The 14,826-nt window shown below is 48.6% G+C and overlaps 1 protein-coding gene across 3 annotated transcripts; it reads left to right on the top strand.

Annotated features, from left to right (window-relative positions):
- The first annotated feature begins 233 nt into the window (after positions 1–233).
- LOC136332067 (sialic acid-binding Ig-like lectin 5) lies at positions 234–6,223 on the top strand. 3 transcript variants are annotated; one of them, XM_066271326.1, is made up of 9 exons: positions 234–338; positions 416–799; positions 1,008–1,277; positions 1,526–1,573; positions 1,763–2,026; positions 2,111–2,395; positions 2,606–2,705; positions 3,509–3,590; positions 4,124–6,223. In XM_066271326.1, exons 1-9 carry the CDS (start codon positions 302–304, stop codon positions 4,316–4,318), a joined length of 1,665 nt encoding a protein of 554 aa, XP_066127423.1. In that variant the 5' UTR covers positions 234–301; the 3' UTR covers positions 4,319–6,223. The 3 variants fall into 3 exon arrangements, with proteins under 3 accessions (XP_066127423.1, XP_066127424.1, XP_066127425.1); XM_066271327.1 differs by lacking the exon at positions 1,763–2,026; XM_066271328.1 differs by lacking the exon at positions 2,111–2,395.
- The last annotated feature ends 8,603 nt before the right edge of the window (positions 6,224–14,826 follow it).

The following is a 14,826-nucleotide window of genomic DNA, read 5'->3' as shown; positions in this document are numbered from 1 at the left end:
TGAGGGAGCGGCGAGAAGCAGATGGTTGCTTCTCCTGTGTGTCCTGTCCAAGAATTGAACCTGGACATTCATGTGCTGGGCCAGTGCTCTCTCCACTGAGCCAATGGCCAGGGCTACAGGATGATTTCTCAGACCACACTGCACCCCTTACAGCCTGTGGAGCCGAAGTTCCCCTTTCATGCGTGGTCACAGCTCTCACACCCACAGCTTCCTGTTGGGCAAACCCTGTTCCACCCCACAGCTGGATATTTTTCTCCTTGACACAGGGACCTGGAACTGCTCTGTCCTGTCAGATGCAGACATGGTGCCCCTGCTGCTGCTGCCCCTGCTGTGGGGGGGTGAGTGGGCTGAGGGAGGACGGAGGGGCAGCTGGGGGAGGGGTGGTGGTTGCAGCTGAGCCTCTGTGTCCCCACAGGGTCCCTACAGCAGGAGCAGCCAGGCTATGAGCTCCGAGTGCAGGAATTGGTGAGGGTGCAAAAGGGTCTGTCTGTCCACGTGCCCTGCTACTTCTCCTACCCAAGAAGTTTGTGGTTTTCCTCTGGTTCACTCTATACCTACTGGTACCGGGATGGGGATCACCCAGCCATTGATGATCCTGTGGCCAGAAGCAATCGAATTGGAACAATGAAGAGAGGGTTTTGGAACCGATTCCTCCTCGCAGACCCAAACACCAACGACTGTTCCCTGAGCATCAGAGACGCCAGAACCAGTGACTCAGGAACCTACTTCTTCCGAGTGGAGAGAGAAAATGATGTGAAATATAGTTACAAAAAAAAGATGCTGAAATTGCAGGTGACAGGTATGAGTGAGGCCCAAGTAGGATCCAGGGAGTTGGGACCCGGTCTTTGAACAAGAACAGGACACTGGAACACTCCCTGATCCAGGACTTGGGCCCAGGGTGGTCAAGAGAGGCACACGACCTGGGGCGTGCTTGGACCTGAGTCACACTCAGAGTCTTCAAACACAGTGGTTCAAGCGCCTCCCTCTCTCCTCCTCTTCCCTGACAGACAAACCCGACATCCATTTTCTGGAGCCTCTGGAGTCTGGCCAACGCACACAGGTGACCTGCAGCCTGCCAGAGACCTGTCAAAAGGGAAGACGTCTCATCTTTTTCTGGGTGGGGGATGCTCTTGCCTCACTGAACCCTCAGACCCTCCACTCCTCAGTGCTCACCTTCACCCCGAGGCCCCAGGACCACGGCACCAACCTCACCTGTCAGGTGAAATGCACGGGATCTTCAGTGATCACACAGAGAACCATCTGGCTCAATGTCTTCTGTGAGTGTCTGAGGGATGGCTGGATCTCTGGGGGTAATAGGACTGTTGTGTGTTCTTGTGTGTGTGTGTGTATGTGTGTGTTGGGGAGGCTGAGCTAGAGGACACTCGTGCATGGATCTGAGTGCAGGTGGGGGATGGGCCAGAGGACAGCAATCCCACCTTCCTGGTTCCCACCTACCCTCTGTGGGTCTGGAGTGACTTCCATCCACTCCTCCCCTCTGAAGTGGGACCATGTCTTTCTGTCCCAGATGCCCCCCGGAATCTCACCATAGGCATCTCCTTCAGAAATGTCACAGGTAGGAAAAACCTCACCTCTCTGAGACTGGGACCTGCCCCCAGGGACATTAGTGTGTGTTGGGGGGTCATATATGGGAAGGGCAAGGATAAAAACCATCACCCTCCATCTCCTCTTGTGGGTGCTGCCTGTACCTGTGTTTCACATCTGTCTGTCGGTCTCTCTCTCTCTCTCTCTGTACTTCTCTAAGTCCTCAAGTCTGTTCAGAATGCCTCCTCCCTGCTCATCCTGAAGGGCGAGGCTGTGCGGCTGCTCTGTTTGGCTGACAGCAACCCCCCTGCAGAGCTGACCTGGTTTCGAGGGTCCCCAGCCTTGAACGACACCCCCACGCCCATCTCCAGCACTGCAACCCTAGAGCTGCCCCGCATGGGGACTGCGGAAGAAGGGGAGTTCACCTGCAGGGCTCAGCACCTGCTGGGCTCCCAGACTCTCTCTCTCAGCCTCTCTGTGGGCTGTGAGTGTGGGGACACCTGGGGGCAGGTCACCTGGGTCCTGGGAGGACAGAGGCACCTCTGACCCCATTTCTCTCTCCCCACAGACCCCCCACAGCTGCTGGGCCCCTCCTGCTCCTGGGAGGACCAGGGTCTGCACTGCAGCTGCTCCTCCAGAGCCCAGCCGGCCCCCTCCCTGCGCTGGAGGCTGGGGGCTGGGCTGCTGGAGGGGAACCACAGCAATGCCTCCTGCACGGTCACCTCCAGGTCAGCGGGGCCCTGGGCCAACAGCTCCCTGAGCCTCAGCCAGGAGCTCAGCGCCGGCCTCAGACTCAGCTGCGAGGCCAGCAATGTCCACGGGGCCCAGAGCGCCGCTGTCCTGCTGCTGCCAGGTCAGGGGGTCTAGTGGGGGACGGGCTTAGGGAGAGGAGGGGGTCACAGAGAAGATGGAGCTGGGGTTCTGCTGTGCCTAGATGGGGTGATTGCTAGGACAGGGCCCTTCATCTCCTTCAGGAACAGAACCTACAGTAGTATCTGCAAGGAGGTGGGGAGACAGGAGACTGAGTCCTGTGGTGGGTGGTCTCACGCCCTCTCCTCTGCAGGGAAGTCCGTGTCCCAGGCAGGAGTGGTTCCTGCGGCTCTTGGAGGTGCTGGTGTCATGGCCCTGCTGTCCCTGTGCTTGTGTCTCCTCTTCCTTTACATGTAAGCTTGTGACCAGGGGAGGTGCAAGGAGTTGTGTCATAGGAAGAAATTGGAGAGACCACTGTTTCTCACTAAAAGAAAGCTGTTACATGCAGAGGAGACTTCTTTGTGTGAGGGGTGAGATGGGAAACTAACTTTATTGAGGTAAAATTTCCATAGAATTAAAATGTATAAATCATTGTGTTTTAGTGCAGCCACAGTTGTGAACCTATCACAACAATCAATTATAGAATTTTTTTCATTAGTCTAAAATGAAAGGAAAAAAAAACTGTCCCATATTTTTAAATTGTCACACTGCCTCCCCCCCAACAGCCAAAGCAACCACTAACCTATGTCCTGTCTCAGGACCTGCCCGTTCTGCACAGTTCATGTGAATGGACTCATACGGTACATGGTCCTTTGTGACTTCTTTCTGAGACCACGGTATTGTCAGGGGTCCTGTCTCAGTTCTTTATTCCCTTTTATTTCCAAATAATATTTCAGGGTATGGCCAGGGTATATTTTATTTTTCTATCCACCTATTGATGGACATTTGGGTTGTTTCTACTTTTTTGCTATCATGAAAAACACTGTTATGATCACTACTGTATAAGTTTCTGTGTGTAAGATGGGCCTCTTGTGATGAAAACTCAGTCTTGGCCAAAACTTGGTCATCCACGGGGACAGAGTACTTACTCACCTGCATGTCAGAAGGGTCTCCGAGTCTGGTCCCAGCGTCTGGGTGCCTCAGTCGTCTTATCAGGGAGTGGGGACCCCTGCCCACCTGTGCCTGAGCCACTCTGGCTGCTGACTTCTTCCCTTAGAGTGAGAGCCCACAGGAAGCCAGCGGCCGGGAGACCCCAGGTCAGGGATGATGAGGACCCTGTCGTGGGCACAGCCACCTGGGTGAGTGGTGGGGGTGTCTTCTCATGCAGTGTGGGGGGTGGGCATGTCCATTCAATGAGTCCTGACTGAGTTCATCAGCATGTCCCCAAACCCGGCCCTCTGTGGTCAGCCGGACAGACAGCTGGGAGCTGACTTCCTCTCCATCTCCCAGAGCCCACGGTCAGCCTCCTGCCCACCCTGCTGACCACTGAGCCCACCTCCCTCTGCTGGGTACAAGATGTCAGAACCATCTCTGTATAACTGTTCCTTTGTCCCTATTCTGGGAGTAGTACATCCTCTCTTCATACCTCAGTTTTCCTATTTATAAATGGGGATAATAAAAATATTATTCATACTGGGTTTCTGTGAAGATGAATTCTGATTGTAAGCACTCACTATAGTATAATCAATTATACTGTTACAAAGTTTTAAATGAGTAAATTGTTCAGTTCATAAGAGATATGTGTGAGTAAAAGTGCTCCAACAGTGCAACTTCCCCTTGGGACCATGTCTGCCTTATTCTTCTCTGACTCCCTTGTTTCTCCTTCACTCAGGGTTCTAAGCAAAAGTCTAACACAGAGAGGCCCCCAGACCAAGCATCACTTGCTGGGGATGCCCCTCCATCATGGGAGCAACAAGAAATCCAGTATGCCAACCTCAGCTTTCATAGGATGAAACCACAGGAGTCTCATGACCAGGAGGCCACCAGCTCCCCTGTGTACTCAGAGATCAAGAGGAGAAGCAAGTGAGGACTCACTGAGAGCTTGGTCCTGGCCGCAGGCATCACGGCCTCTCCAGGTGAAGAAGTCAGGAGTAACTGATGCAGCAGGAGGAGACCTTGTGACAATATCAACATTAACTCCCGTGTGAGCGTCCCCAGGCAGGGCACAGAAGACAGGTGATGGGGTGACAGAAACTTGGGCTCACATGCAGGCTTCAGCACTTCCTAAGGCATTGTCATCAAGCGATTCACTTCATTTCTTTGACCCTCAGATTCCCATGCATTTTATTCAAAGTTGGTTGTTAGCATGAAATAAATTAACTCACGGAAATCAACCAACAGAGCATCTGATCCAGGCGTGTGCTCAGGGCTTGCTGGTCTCCTTTCTCTGAACAGAAGGTCCTGCTGGAACGTTCTCCTGAACCCTGGGATGACCAGGCACAGAGGACAGGGTGTCAACTTGTAGGTTTCATTTTCCATTTCAGAACACTTCAAAGCCTTGCCAGGGGAAGACCAGCCTCTCTCCCTAGTGTTCTGTTCACGATAGGGTATCTTATTATCTCTCTGGGATCATGTTGTCTCACTTCACCTGTCCATTCTTCCAGCACCTCCTGACCCCAGTCTCTTTTCTGTCCCATTTATGGACTCCACAAGCAGCTTTCCAATAGCCTATTGACCATAAGCAAAATCTGACTAGGTATTTCATCCCCCAAAAGGATTTATTCTGGGAAAGGAATGGGTTGAGATGCAGTCCGTGCAGCCATGGTGAGCCACATGCAGACTGGGCGAGGTAGAAGCAGGTTGGAAGCCTTTTTGCAGAAGCGATGAGGAAGTTCATGGGGAGGGGCTGTTGGGACCCCAGAGCTCTGCTGTAACCACAGAGATGTTCTGTAGTGGTCTCATCAGTACATCAGTTGTGAGAGCGCCTCCCACAGGCCCCTACCAATTCCTGTCTGGGATAAGATCTCTTGTACTTTGGACAAGCCAGCCAGAGAGCTGACCCTCACTCTCTCGTACACTAATCTCTTCCTGGCTCCTTCACCTTAGACATTACATCACAGACATCCTCCTGTGGCATTTATCTACTCACCCTCCCTCTCCTCTTGGTCTTTCTTCCTTAACCTTCCATGCAGGTTCCTAAAAAGCCTTTGCTCTTCGAGGCTCCTCCCCTGTAGACCATCCCCCTTGCTCTCGTCTGGCATACACCTCCTGTCCTTCTCACCCGAGTTCACGGACAGACGTGGGTTGAGAAGATGGACTGAAGAAAGAGCTCATAGACTTCCTCCTCCACAGTTGAACTAATTTACTTTTTAAAAAGAAAGCTGTACAACAAAAATGGTCAAAATATTACCAGCAGCATTATAGTGTAAGCGCCTAACAAGAAGCTATTTTGTTTGTAAGTGGCTGACATTGAGCCCTTGGTTGCCAAGGCATCCGTTTCAAAGGCATCCACCTGGGACAACCACATTGCCAGCTACACAAGCCGATGGCGAGTCAGGCCACCTCTCCCATGACGTTCCCTTTGAGAAAGCCCTGGGTCACCTGGGTGACCGCCACTTGCTCAGCCCTCCTTTGCTCCCGAAGTTTAATTACTGCTCTTATGTTATAAATTCACCAATAGAACCTCAGATTTCAAGGCACCCCACGCTTCACCTCAAGAAAGGCAGAATCCTAGGTTCGCTCTGTTTCTCTACCTGTGACTGTGCCGAGTGGTCCTCGGGCCTGTTGTGTGTCCTCCAGGACTTGTAAGTACAGTAGTTCCCCTTCTCCACAGGAGACATGTTCCAAAACCCCAGTGGGTGCTTAAAACTGTGAACAATACCAAACCCTATATATACTCTGATTTTCCTCATACAGTTCAATGATAAAGTTTATTTTATAAATTAGGCATAATACGAAATTAACAACAATACCTAATTATAAAATAAAATAACTATACCGATATAGTGTGATGAAGGTATGTGAATGTGGTTCCTTACTCTCTCAAACTAGCTTCTTGTCCTGTGCTCATCCTTCTTCCGGTGCTGACGTGAGATGACACAATGCCTATGTGATGAGGTGAATGATGTAGCCATTGTCACCTAGCATTAGGCTATTGTGAAGGTGACTCAAGCAGAGGCACCCCAGTACTGTGAAGGTCAATCTGATAACCTAGAGGGCTACTAAGTGGCTAACACATGGGTCGTGTGTACAGCACGGAGATGGTCAAATGGATCAACCAGGAAGGACAGAGCAGGACAGCACGAGAGTCGTCATAGTATTCAGAACATTGCAAAATTTCAAAACATGAATTGTTTATTTCTGGAATTTTCCATTTGGTATTCTTGGACCATGGTTGATCACAGGCAACTGAAAGAATGGAAAGAAAGCACAGATTTAGAAAAGGGAGGACAACTGTAATAACCCTGTTTTTTCAATGTTCCCGGGTGGTTGTTGCTGAAACGTGTGATATAATCCCAGTAAGAACCACAGGGCTGATCCAGCCACCTTGGCTTTGCTTGGGGACATGTCTGTGGAGGAGGCCACAAGTAGTATGGTCGCAGGTGAGTACCCCAGTGACACAAAAACACCCAAATGCAGATAATTTCTTTCCTAGACTTTAGAAAGTGTTCCCGAGGGAGGAAGTGGACATTCCCGGCATGAGCCTGGAGCACATGGGTTCCCCACATCCAGTACACAGAGCTCGTTTACAGTGCAGTAAGAAGTTGAATAGTCACTCTTGCTTTTGTAATAACAGGTTTAATCGTTCTTCTCAAGACTTTTGCTAAAAATAACAAAATTCTTTGAAAAAAAGTAAATAGAAAAAATAAAATCCTCATTTTAAAAGGAGAGAATAACTGAAAAGAATAGAAAACAGGAATGTATTAGGCTAGAATTTGGGGCAAACATTGAACCCAGAGAATTAGAAAGATGATCTAAGCCAAAACCCCAAAATTCTCAATGGCATTTATCCACACAGGTCATGGGAGCTTTGGTTCTGTGGTCTTTGGGGCCTGGAAATGTGAGCCAAGACTGACCCTGCCCAAGGCGGGGAGTTTCATAGGAGACCATTCCCATATTGAGTTTGAATCAGCATGAGGCTGAGTCAAAGACATCTGGAGACAAGGAGAAAATCTGAACAACACTCGGATAAGAAAAAACAGGTTACATCAAGAACAGGAGCAGTTTAATTGAATATGAGTAGCAACTATGGAAAGCAAAAGAATATAGTGCCTTTAAATATCACTTTATAATCTACACTAAGCAGAGATAATTCAAAAATGAGAAAGCAATATAGATCTTTTAAAACAAATACATGGAAATGTATACCTGAAGCCTATATACCTTGATTGATTAATGTCACCCTGTTAAATTTAATTTTTTATTCTATTTCTTTGAAGCCTGTATTGATTTTAGAGAGGGGAGAAAGGGGGGCGGATAGGAGCAGAAAGCTTCAACTTTTAGTAGTTGCTTCTCATGTGTCTTGACTGGGCAGGCTGGGCAATTTAATCTGGCAACCTCAGCATTGCTGGTTGACACTTTATCCACTGCGCCAACACAGATCAGACTAAATTTAACTTGCTAAATAAAAAAAATTAAAGAAAAACAAATAAATGGGGAAAATCATTGTCTGTAGAATAAAAATATAGTTTTAAATTCTTGACAATAATAACAGCTAACACCAAAGTGGTTCTGGTGGGGTACAAAGACTTTACATATCCTGATGTTTACACATCATCTAGCAGAAGAGACAGGCTTTCATTTACTAAAATGCTGATAAGGTAAATCTGCATGCAGTAATATTTTATGGTAGTGACCATACAAATAGAATCAGAATGTATAATTTACAAACTAGAAGCGGTTAAAAGTGTATGGTGAAGCCTGACCTGTGGTGGCGCAGTGGATAAAGCGTCAACCTGGAAATGCTGAGGTCGCCGGTTGGAAACCCTGGGCTTGCTTGGTCAAGGCACATATGGGAGTTGATGCTTCCAGCTCCTCCCCACCTTCTTTCTCTGTCTCTCTCTTCTCTCTCTCTCCCTTTCTCTCTGCTCTCTAAAATGAATAAAAAAAATATTTAAATTTTTTTTTTTAAAAAGTGTATGGTGAAGAACTTAGTAAATCAAAAGATGACAATAGTAAAAAGATGAAGTCGTGGAATTTTGGGCACATGTGTGACATAAATATAAGGTGAGATAATTACGTTGAATACAACGGGATAAACACTTCAATAAGTACAGAGAATCGGCTTGGATTAGCTTTCCAGTCTATGCTATTTATAATATATATGTCTAAATTATAAGGATAACAAATGTCAACAAAGAGAAATAATTATATACTATGGCAACATTACTAAAAAGAAAGCAGGGGTAGCCCAATTAAGGTCGTACAAAATACATGTTACTACATCATTCTATTTATGTGAAGTTCTAAAGCAAGTCTTTTGTTTAAGAATGAATGTGCCAGGCCCTGGCCGGTTGGCTCAGCGGTAGAGCGTCGGCCTAGCGTGCGGAGGACCCGGGTTCGATTCCCGGCCAGGGCACATAGGAGAAGCGCCCACTTGCTTCTCCACCCCTCCGCCGCGCTTTCCTCTCTGTCTCTCTCTTCCCCTCCCGCAGCCAAGGCTCCATTGGAGCAAAGATGGCCCGGGCGCTGGGGATGGCTCTGTGGCCTCTGCCCAGGCGCTAGAGTGGCTCTGGTCGCAACATGGCGAACCCAGGAGGGTCGCAACATGGCGACGCCCAGGACGGGCAGAGCATCGCCCCCTGGTGAGCAAAGCATCGCCCCTGGTGGGCGTGCCGGGTGGATCCCGGTCGGGCGCATGCGGGAGTCTGTCTGACTGTCTCTCTCTGTTTCCAGCTTCAGAAAAATGCAAAAAATAAAAAAATAAAAAAAAATAAAGAATGAATGTGCCAGTTTTATGCTTATAGGCAAAAGCAGAAAAATAGATGACCCCAAATGTCAGTAGGCTGGTAATCCAGGAGAGGCTTGGACAGAATGGGAAACAAAGAGAAATCCTGAGCGCCTTAGGGGGCCTTCATGTTCTATTTCTTGACTTGAAAGTTGACCATATAATGTAATCTGTAAATCTATATTTATATAATACCAACTATATTCATAAAGTATCATTTGTTATATTTATATACATATAATATGATAGTATACAAAATACGATATGACAAATAAAATGAATTATTAATTATAATTGGTTACATATCAATTAAAAAAAATTTTTTTGTATTTTTCTGAAGTTGGAAATGGGGAGGCAGTCAGACAGACTCCCGCATGCACCCAACCGGGATCCACCCGGCATGCCCACCAGGGGGGCGATGCTCTGCCCATCTGGGACGTTGCTCTGTTGCAACCAGAGCCATTCTAGCCCCTGAGGTAGAGGCCATAGAGCCATCCTCAGCGCCCGGGCCAACTTTGCTCCAATGAAGCCTTGGCTGTGAAAGGGGAAGAGAGAGACAGAGAGGAAGGAGAGGGGGAGGGGTAGAGAAGCAGATGGGCGCTTCTCCTGTGTGCCCTGGTAGGTAATCGAACCCAGGACTCCTGCACGCCAGGCCGACGCTCTACCACTGAGCCAACCGGCAGGACCCATATCAAAATGTTTATATTGACAGAATATAAACTATAATAAATATATAAGGTTTATACAATATAAAATATATTTTTCAAAACAAATATATGGGCCTGACCTGTGGTGGCACAGTGGGATAAAGCGTCGACCTGAAACACTGAGGTTGCCGGTTCGAAACCTTGGGCTTACCTGGTCAAGGCACATATGGGAGTTGATGCTTCCTGCTCCTCCCCCTTCTCTCTCTCTCTCCCTTCTCTGTAAAAAGAAAAATCAGTAAATAAAATATTCAAAAAAACCCAAAAAACATATATGTAAGACACAGTCAAGGTAAGAAATGTCTTATGTTGTGATGGTCAGCATTTGCAAAAGAATTTGAAGAAAGAATAATGTTATTACAGGAAATTTTGACAAAAATTAATGAAAAGACAGCCTTCTTGCCAAAAATCTTGATTAATATAACAACACCAAAATTGAAAACATATGATGAAGAACATTTTGGACACAGTCAATAGATGACAGACTAAAAGGAGAAATCAGCAAGATATGCCTCCAATGAGAGAGAATTGGATGTGGGGAAGCAGGGAATAGCAGTTGGAAGGACCTACATGAGTAAAGGCTGGGAGATGTCGTATAGCCTATGTTGTCCTGAAATTGTGAGGGGAGGTGTGGCCAAGGCTGGGTAAATGCAGGAGAGCCATTAGTCCTTGTAGAAATGGGACAGTCCAGCTCCCAAAGGTCCTTCCCATCCTCATAAGAGCCCCAAGGTCCCCTTGACAATGGTGTCCTGTCCCATTATACAGATAAGAGGACTGAGGCTCCACAGAATGTCCCGGTTCACTCTGAGGGCAGTGTCACATCCGCTCTGCTCGCTGCTGCATAGCCAGTGCATAGCCATGGCAAATGCACAGATTTATTTATGAGTGTTTCAAGCAGCTTATCCTCCCCTCATATTCAGTATATTTTGTAAGGTGAACTCCTATACTGCCAGTACCAAGGAGAAAGCATGCAGACAGCTAACAGTGTCCAGCCTGTGTGCTGTAAACACATTTGATAGTATTTCTTCTGCTCATTATCAGCATCTGCACATTGTTCCTCTTTATGCCTGGCTTCCTGCCCAGCCCCCTGCTTCTGCTTAGCTGGATTAACCATCCCCCCAAACTTCCCTCTCTGTAGTCTCATGGAGATCTTAATTCTTAATGGTGGTTGGACTAGCTTGGTAGATAGATCCCGTAAGATATGAAGCAATTCACCGGGGAACTTCCTCTTTCAGGGACAGTCCAGTGGCAAATGCTTAGTGGAATACACCTCTTCAGTAACAGAGAGCATGTTGCTGGCACCACAAATTTGAAAGAATAAGGCCACCAGAGGGGTGAGAGAAAAAGTGTGGAGATTAGCCCAGCCCACTCCCATGGCTTCTTCTGACTCCTTTCCAAGAGGGAGTCACCCTTTCCGAAGTCCCTCTAACTAAAGTGCCCTACAGGCTTAAGGCTCAGAACCTTGGGCTCTTGAATTGGGGTCTTTGGTAGAGTTGAGTCCAGGTGTGCTCCAGAACCACGGACAGCGCCAACTCTTCAGCGAGGAGCCCCCAGGTCTGGCAGGGTGGATGGCGCGCCCCCGGAAGCAGAACCTTGACCTGTCTCTGCGGGGTAATGAGGCTGGTGACATTCTGTCCCTCAGGACAGAGTTGTAGCCAAATTGGTTCTCAGCCTCCCTCTGAACACCTTCTTATCCTAGAAAGGAGGAGACTTAGCTCCAGAGACACAATGCATTTGTCAGAGGTCATTGGGTTCCTTGTCCCTCAGGGCTGACTCTCCCCTCACCCCCTCCAAAACCCATCTATGTCACACTGCTGCCCTTCCTCCCTCACAGCAGTGAGTGATCTTTTGCTTTTGTTTTTAATCTATTTCGTGTATTGTGATAGAGTTCTGGTAACAGAAAGCATAATCTGTGTTCCTTTTCTTTATATATATATATATATATATATATATATATATATATATATATATATATTTTAATTCTGTGTTCCTTTAGTGTGCCGGACAGTATTCCAAGTCCTGATCAGCTCAAATGAAGAAATGAAACAACAGAAGTCTGGTTGAGATGCTGTATTTGTGGCAAAAAATAAACGTTAAGCTTCAATTCACTCTACATGAAGGGTAAGTATTCAGATTGGGTAAAGGATGCTGTGGCCTCAGTGGACCACAGCATGGAGAGAGTTGTCATGAAAGGCAGAGCAAGCCAGGCAAGGTCAGGGGGAGGTGAGACAAAGGGAAGGAGAGGGAAATTCAGTAGATACCACAAAGAGGGGAGCACTTGTGGGCTGGAAGAACAGCAGTCATGCTAAAGGTGTGAGTGCAAGGCTCGTGGGAACCCTGAGAATGGGCTGAGAGCCACCCACAAGTCCAATGGCTTTCTAAACTCAAACTGAAACCAGAAACCCACAAACAGCACACACCCATCTGGGCTGAAGTCAGGGCCACTGCTCTCAGTCTGGCCTCTGACCATGAGGGACCCTCGTGATGGGTATGAGTTCAGCCATGCCTTGTTGAGGCTTCCTGTGCGACCAGGCCTGGGCTGTGGGCAGAGCAGAGACAGGGTTCAGTATCAGTTAGGTTTTGGCCCCTGACCCTGCTGCTCCCAGAGGGATGTTCCAAGTATTCTGTGAGAACAGAGAGAGACCAGGCTCCCTGCGTTCTTTGAGGGAGGTGGGGATGAACACCTGAGACAGGTGGCATGGGGGAGCAGCATGGAAAGGGGTCACCCTGACAAGTTATCACAAGTCTGGGGCCAGGAGAGCTCACATGTCACTTTTTTGTTTGCTGAGAAGGGGGCTCCTGAGAGAGGGGAGGCTTCAGGGAGTCCTATCCAGAAAGAGCCCTAGGTGTCGCTCCTGATCCCCAGAGAAGGGACAGGTCCAGTGATGTCAGAGGTCCAGGACTTGCCCCCTCTAAACCCAAGCTGTTGTCGCCACCGCTGCTCTGTGACAGTGTAGGGGGAAGAGGGACACAAAACATAGTCCTCTGTCTACCCTGGGTTACAACCTAGAGAAGCACACAGGCAGAAGCTGCAGGTGTGAGGACTGGGGACACGGTGTAGAACTGTGTGTTCTCATGCTCTGACCACCTCTTATCCTGAAATTTATGGGTTTACTGTAGAATAGTCTATGCCTTCTAGTTTAAGGAAGAAGCCAACATATAGCATGACCCCTGTGCCCACACAGACCAGGTCAGAGCTGCAAGACATGACCGATGGCACTGGGATGACTCCACCTCCTTGGGCCTTCCAGCTATGACTGCTCCCTGAGAAACAGGTGCCTGGATGGGGAGAGTAGGATGTTGTTTCTTTGAAAGGAGAAGACTCCTTGGAGATACTGTAATAAACAGAAATCATGACCTCTGAATGGGACGTGTAGGACAGGAGACTTATCCAGAGGATTGGGTTGGCATGAAGGACACTCCTGTTATATTGAATATTTTCCTGAACTCCAGTCTTTCCCTCTTGTCCCTAGTGCTGATTTGGATACCTGCTATTCACATCCTGGGAACTCTGGGGGAGGATATGGACACAAGGGGACCCTGACCTCTTATACCAGGGCCTGGTAGGGAGTAGGACACCCTACTTTACGGGCAAAATTTTACCGAGTTATCCTTGGTCCCACACGCTTTTTATGAGGTGAAAGGCCTGTGCATCACTGCACCTTCTCCATCCCTAGATTCCCAGCTGAACTCACATCTGGTTCATGCTGCAGGTGCTGGGAAAAAACCATCCCCACCTGGACGCTTCGGTGACCACATATAACAGAGTGTAACATGGGTGACAGGAGGGCCCGGGAAAGCCACCTCCTCTGAGACCGCCCCGACCAGCAATAGCTCCCTAATCATGAGAGATGCCCAGTTGTGGACACGGGGACACCCTCACTCTCTCTGAGCACAGCAGTCCTCCATGGAGTGGGCTCTGGAAGAGGACATGGGGGTGGGGGGTGAGACCCAGGGCAGGAAAGGCACAGGGACTGCACCCAGAGCTGGTGCCATCATAGAGCACACGATCCTGTGCTGTGTCTCATGAGTTGGGGACAGGCTAGTTGGTCCGAGGAGAAACAAGACCTCTGGGGAAGCCCCTCAGTGGGTGGCCTCCTAGGGCTTTAGGGGAAAGGCACTCAGAGCATGGAGGGACGTTCAGCAAATTCTCTAGTTCAGTGACATGATTCTGGCAGTGGCTTTCCATGTTCTTTCTTGTGGGGAAAAAAAAACACCCCAGAAAAGCTGGATAAAAAATTTTAAATGTTTGATGTCAAGGAAAAGAGAATTTGCACAGTGAAAATAGAGAAAGTAGGAAGCTGGGTTTTGAATTCCCTCAATCCCTGGTTGGACCTCAGTGACCCACCTGCTGCCGGCAACAGGAAGTATGTCTGGGGGAGGAGAACACCACCCAGAGTCTGAAGTGTCTGTGTAAGTTGTCCCAGCTGCATCAGACTTTGTGGTCAGGGAACAGCACCGAGAGGACTCTGAGAAGAGGGGATTTATTAGAAAACCCTGACCTTACACGACGTGACAGGAGCCAGGAACCGATGCTCTGTAGGTGGCAGGAGGGGAGAGGGCGCATCACGAAGCAGCTCCCCTGAAGCACAGGTGTGTGTGGACACGAGAGAGCAGCTGCCAGTGTGGGAAGCCAGAATGTCCAGCTGCCAACATGGATGTCTGAAGGGGAAGCTCCCCGAAAGTTCTAGGGGAAGCTGTTGCTCTGTGTGGCCACCCTCTGCAGTGGCTGGTGGGTGCTTGATGTCAGTGTTGTCATCAGGGTTGGCAACTGGGAGGATGAACTCCACGTGGAACAAGGCAGAGCAAACTGTCTCCCACATTCTGTCTGATGTGACAGGTGTTCACAGCAGAAGGGTAAGTCTGCTACTGGTCACACCATCCTGCCTGCTTCTTTTTGTGTGCCTTTAGGTTTGACTGTGACATTCCCCTTTTAGTGTCTAT

The sequence above is a fragment of the Saccopteryx bilineata genome, chromosome 3 (genome assembly GCF_036850765.1).
Source record: "Saccopteryx bilineata isolate mSacBil1 chromosome 3, mSacBil1_pri_phased_curated, whole genome shotgun sequence".
In the NCBI taxonomy this organism is placed as follows: domain Eukaryota; kingdom Metazoa; phylum Chordata; class Mammalia; order Chiroptera; family Emballonuridae; genus Saccopteryx; species Saccopteryx bilineata.
Note: the sequence above shows the minus strand (reverse complement) of the source record. Positions and strands in the feature narration are given on the sequence as shown.

Bases quoted from the DNA above. Each gene is read 5' to 3' on its own strand.
- LOC136332067 (XM_066271326.1), top strand. From the start codon at position 302: ATGGTGCCCCTGCTGCTGCTGCCCCTGCTGTGGGGGG. The intron at 800-1,007 runs GTATGAGTGAGG...CTTCCCTGACAG, and splicing joins GCTGAAATTGCAGGTGACAG to ACAAACCCGACATCCATTTT. The intron at 3,591-4,123 runs GTGAGTGGTGGG...TCCTTCACTCAG, and splicing joins TCGTGGGCACAGCCACCTGG to GGTTCTAAGCAAAAGTCTAA.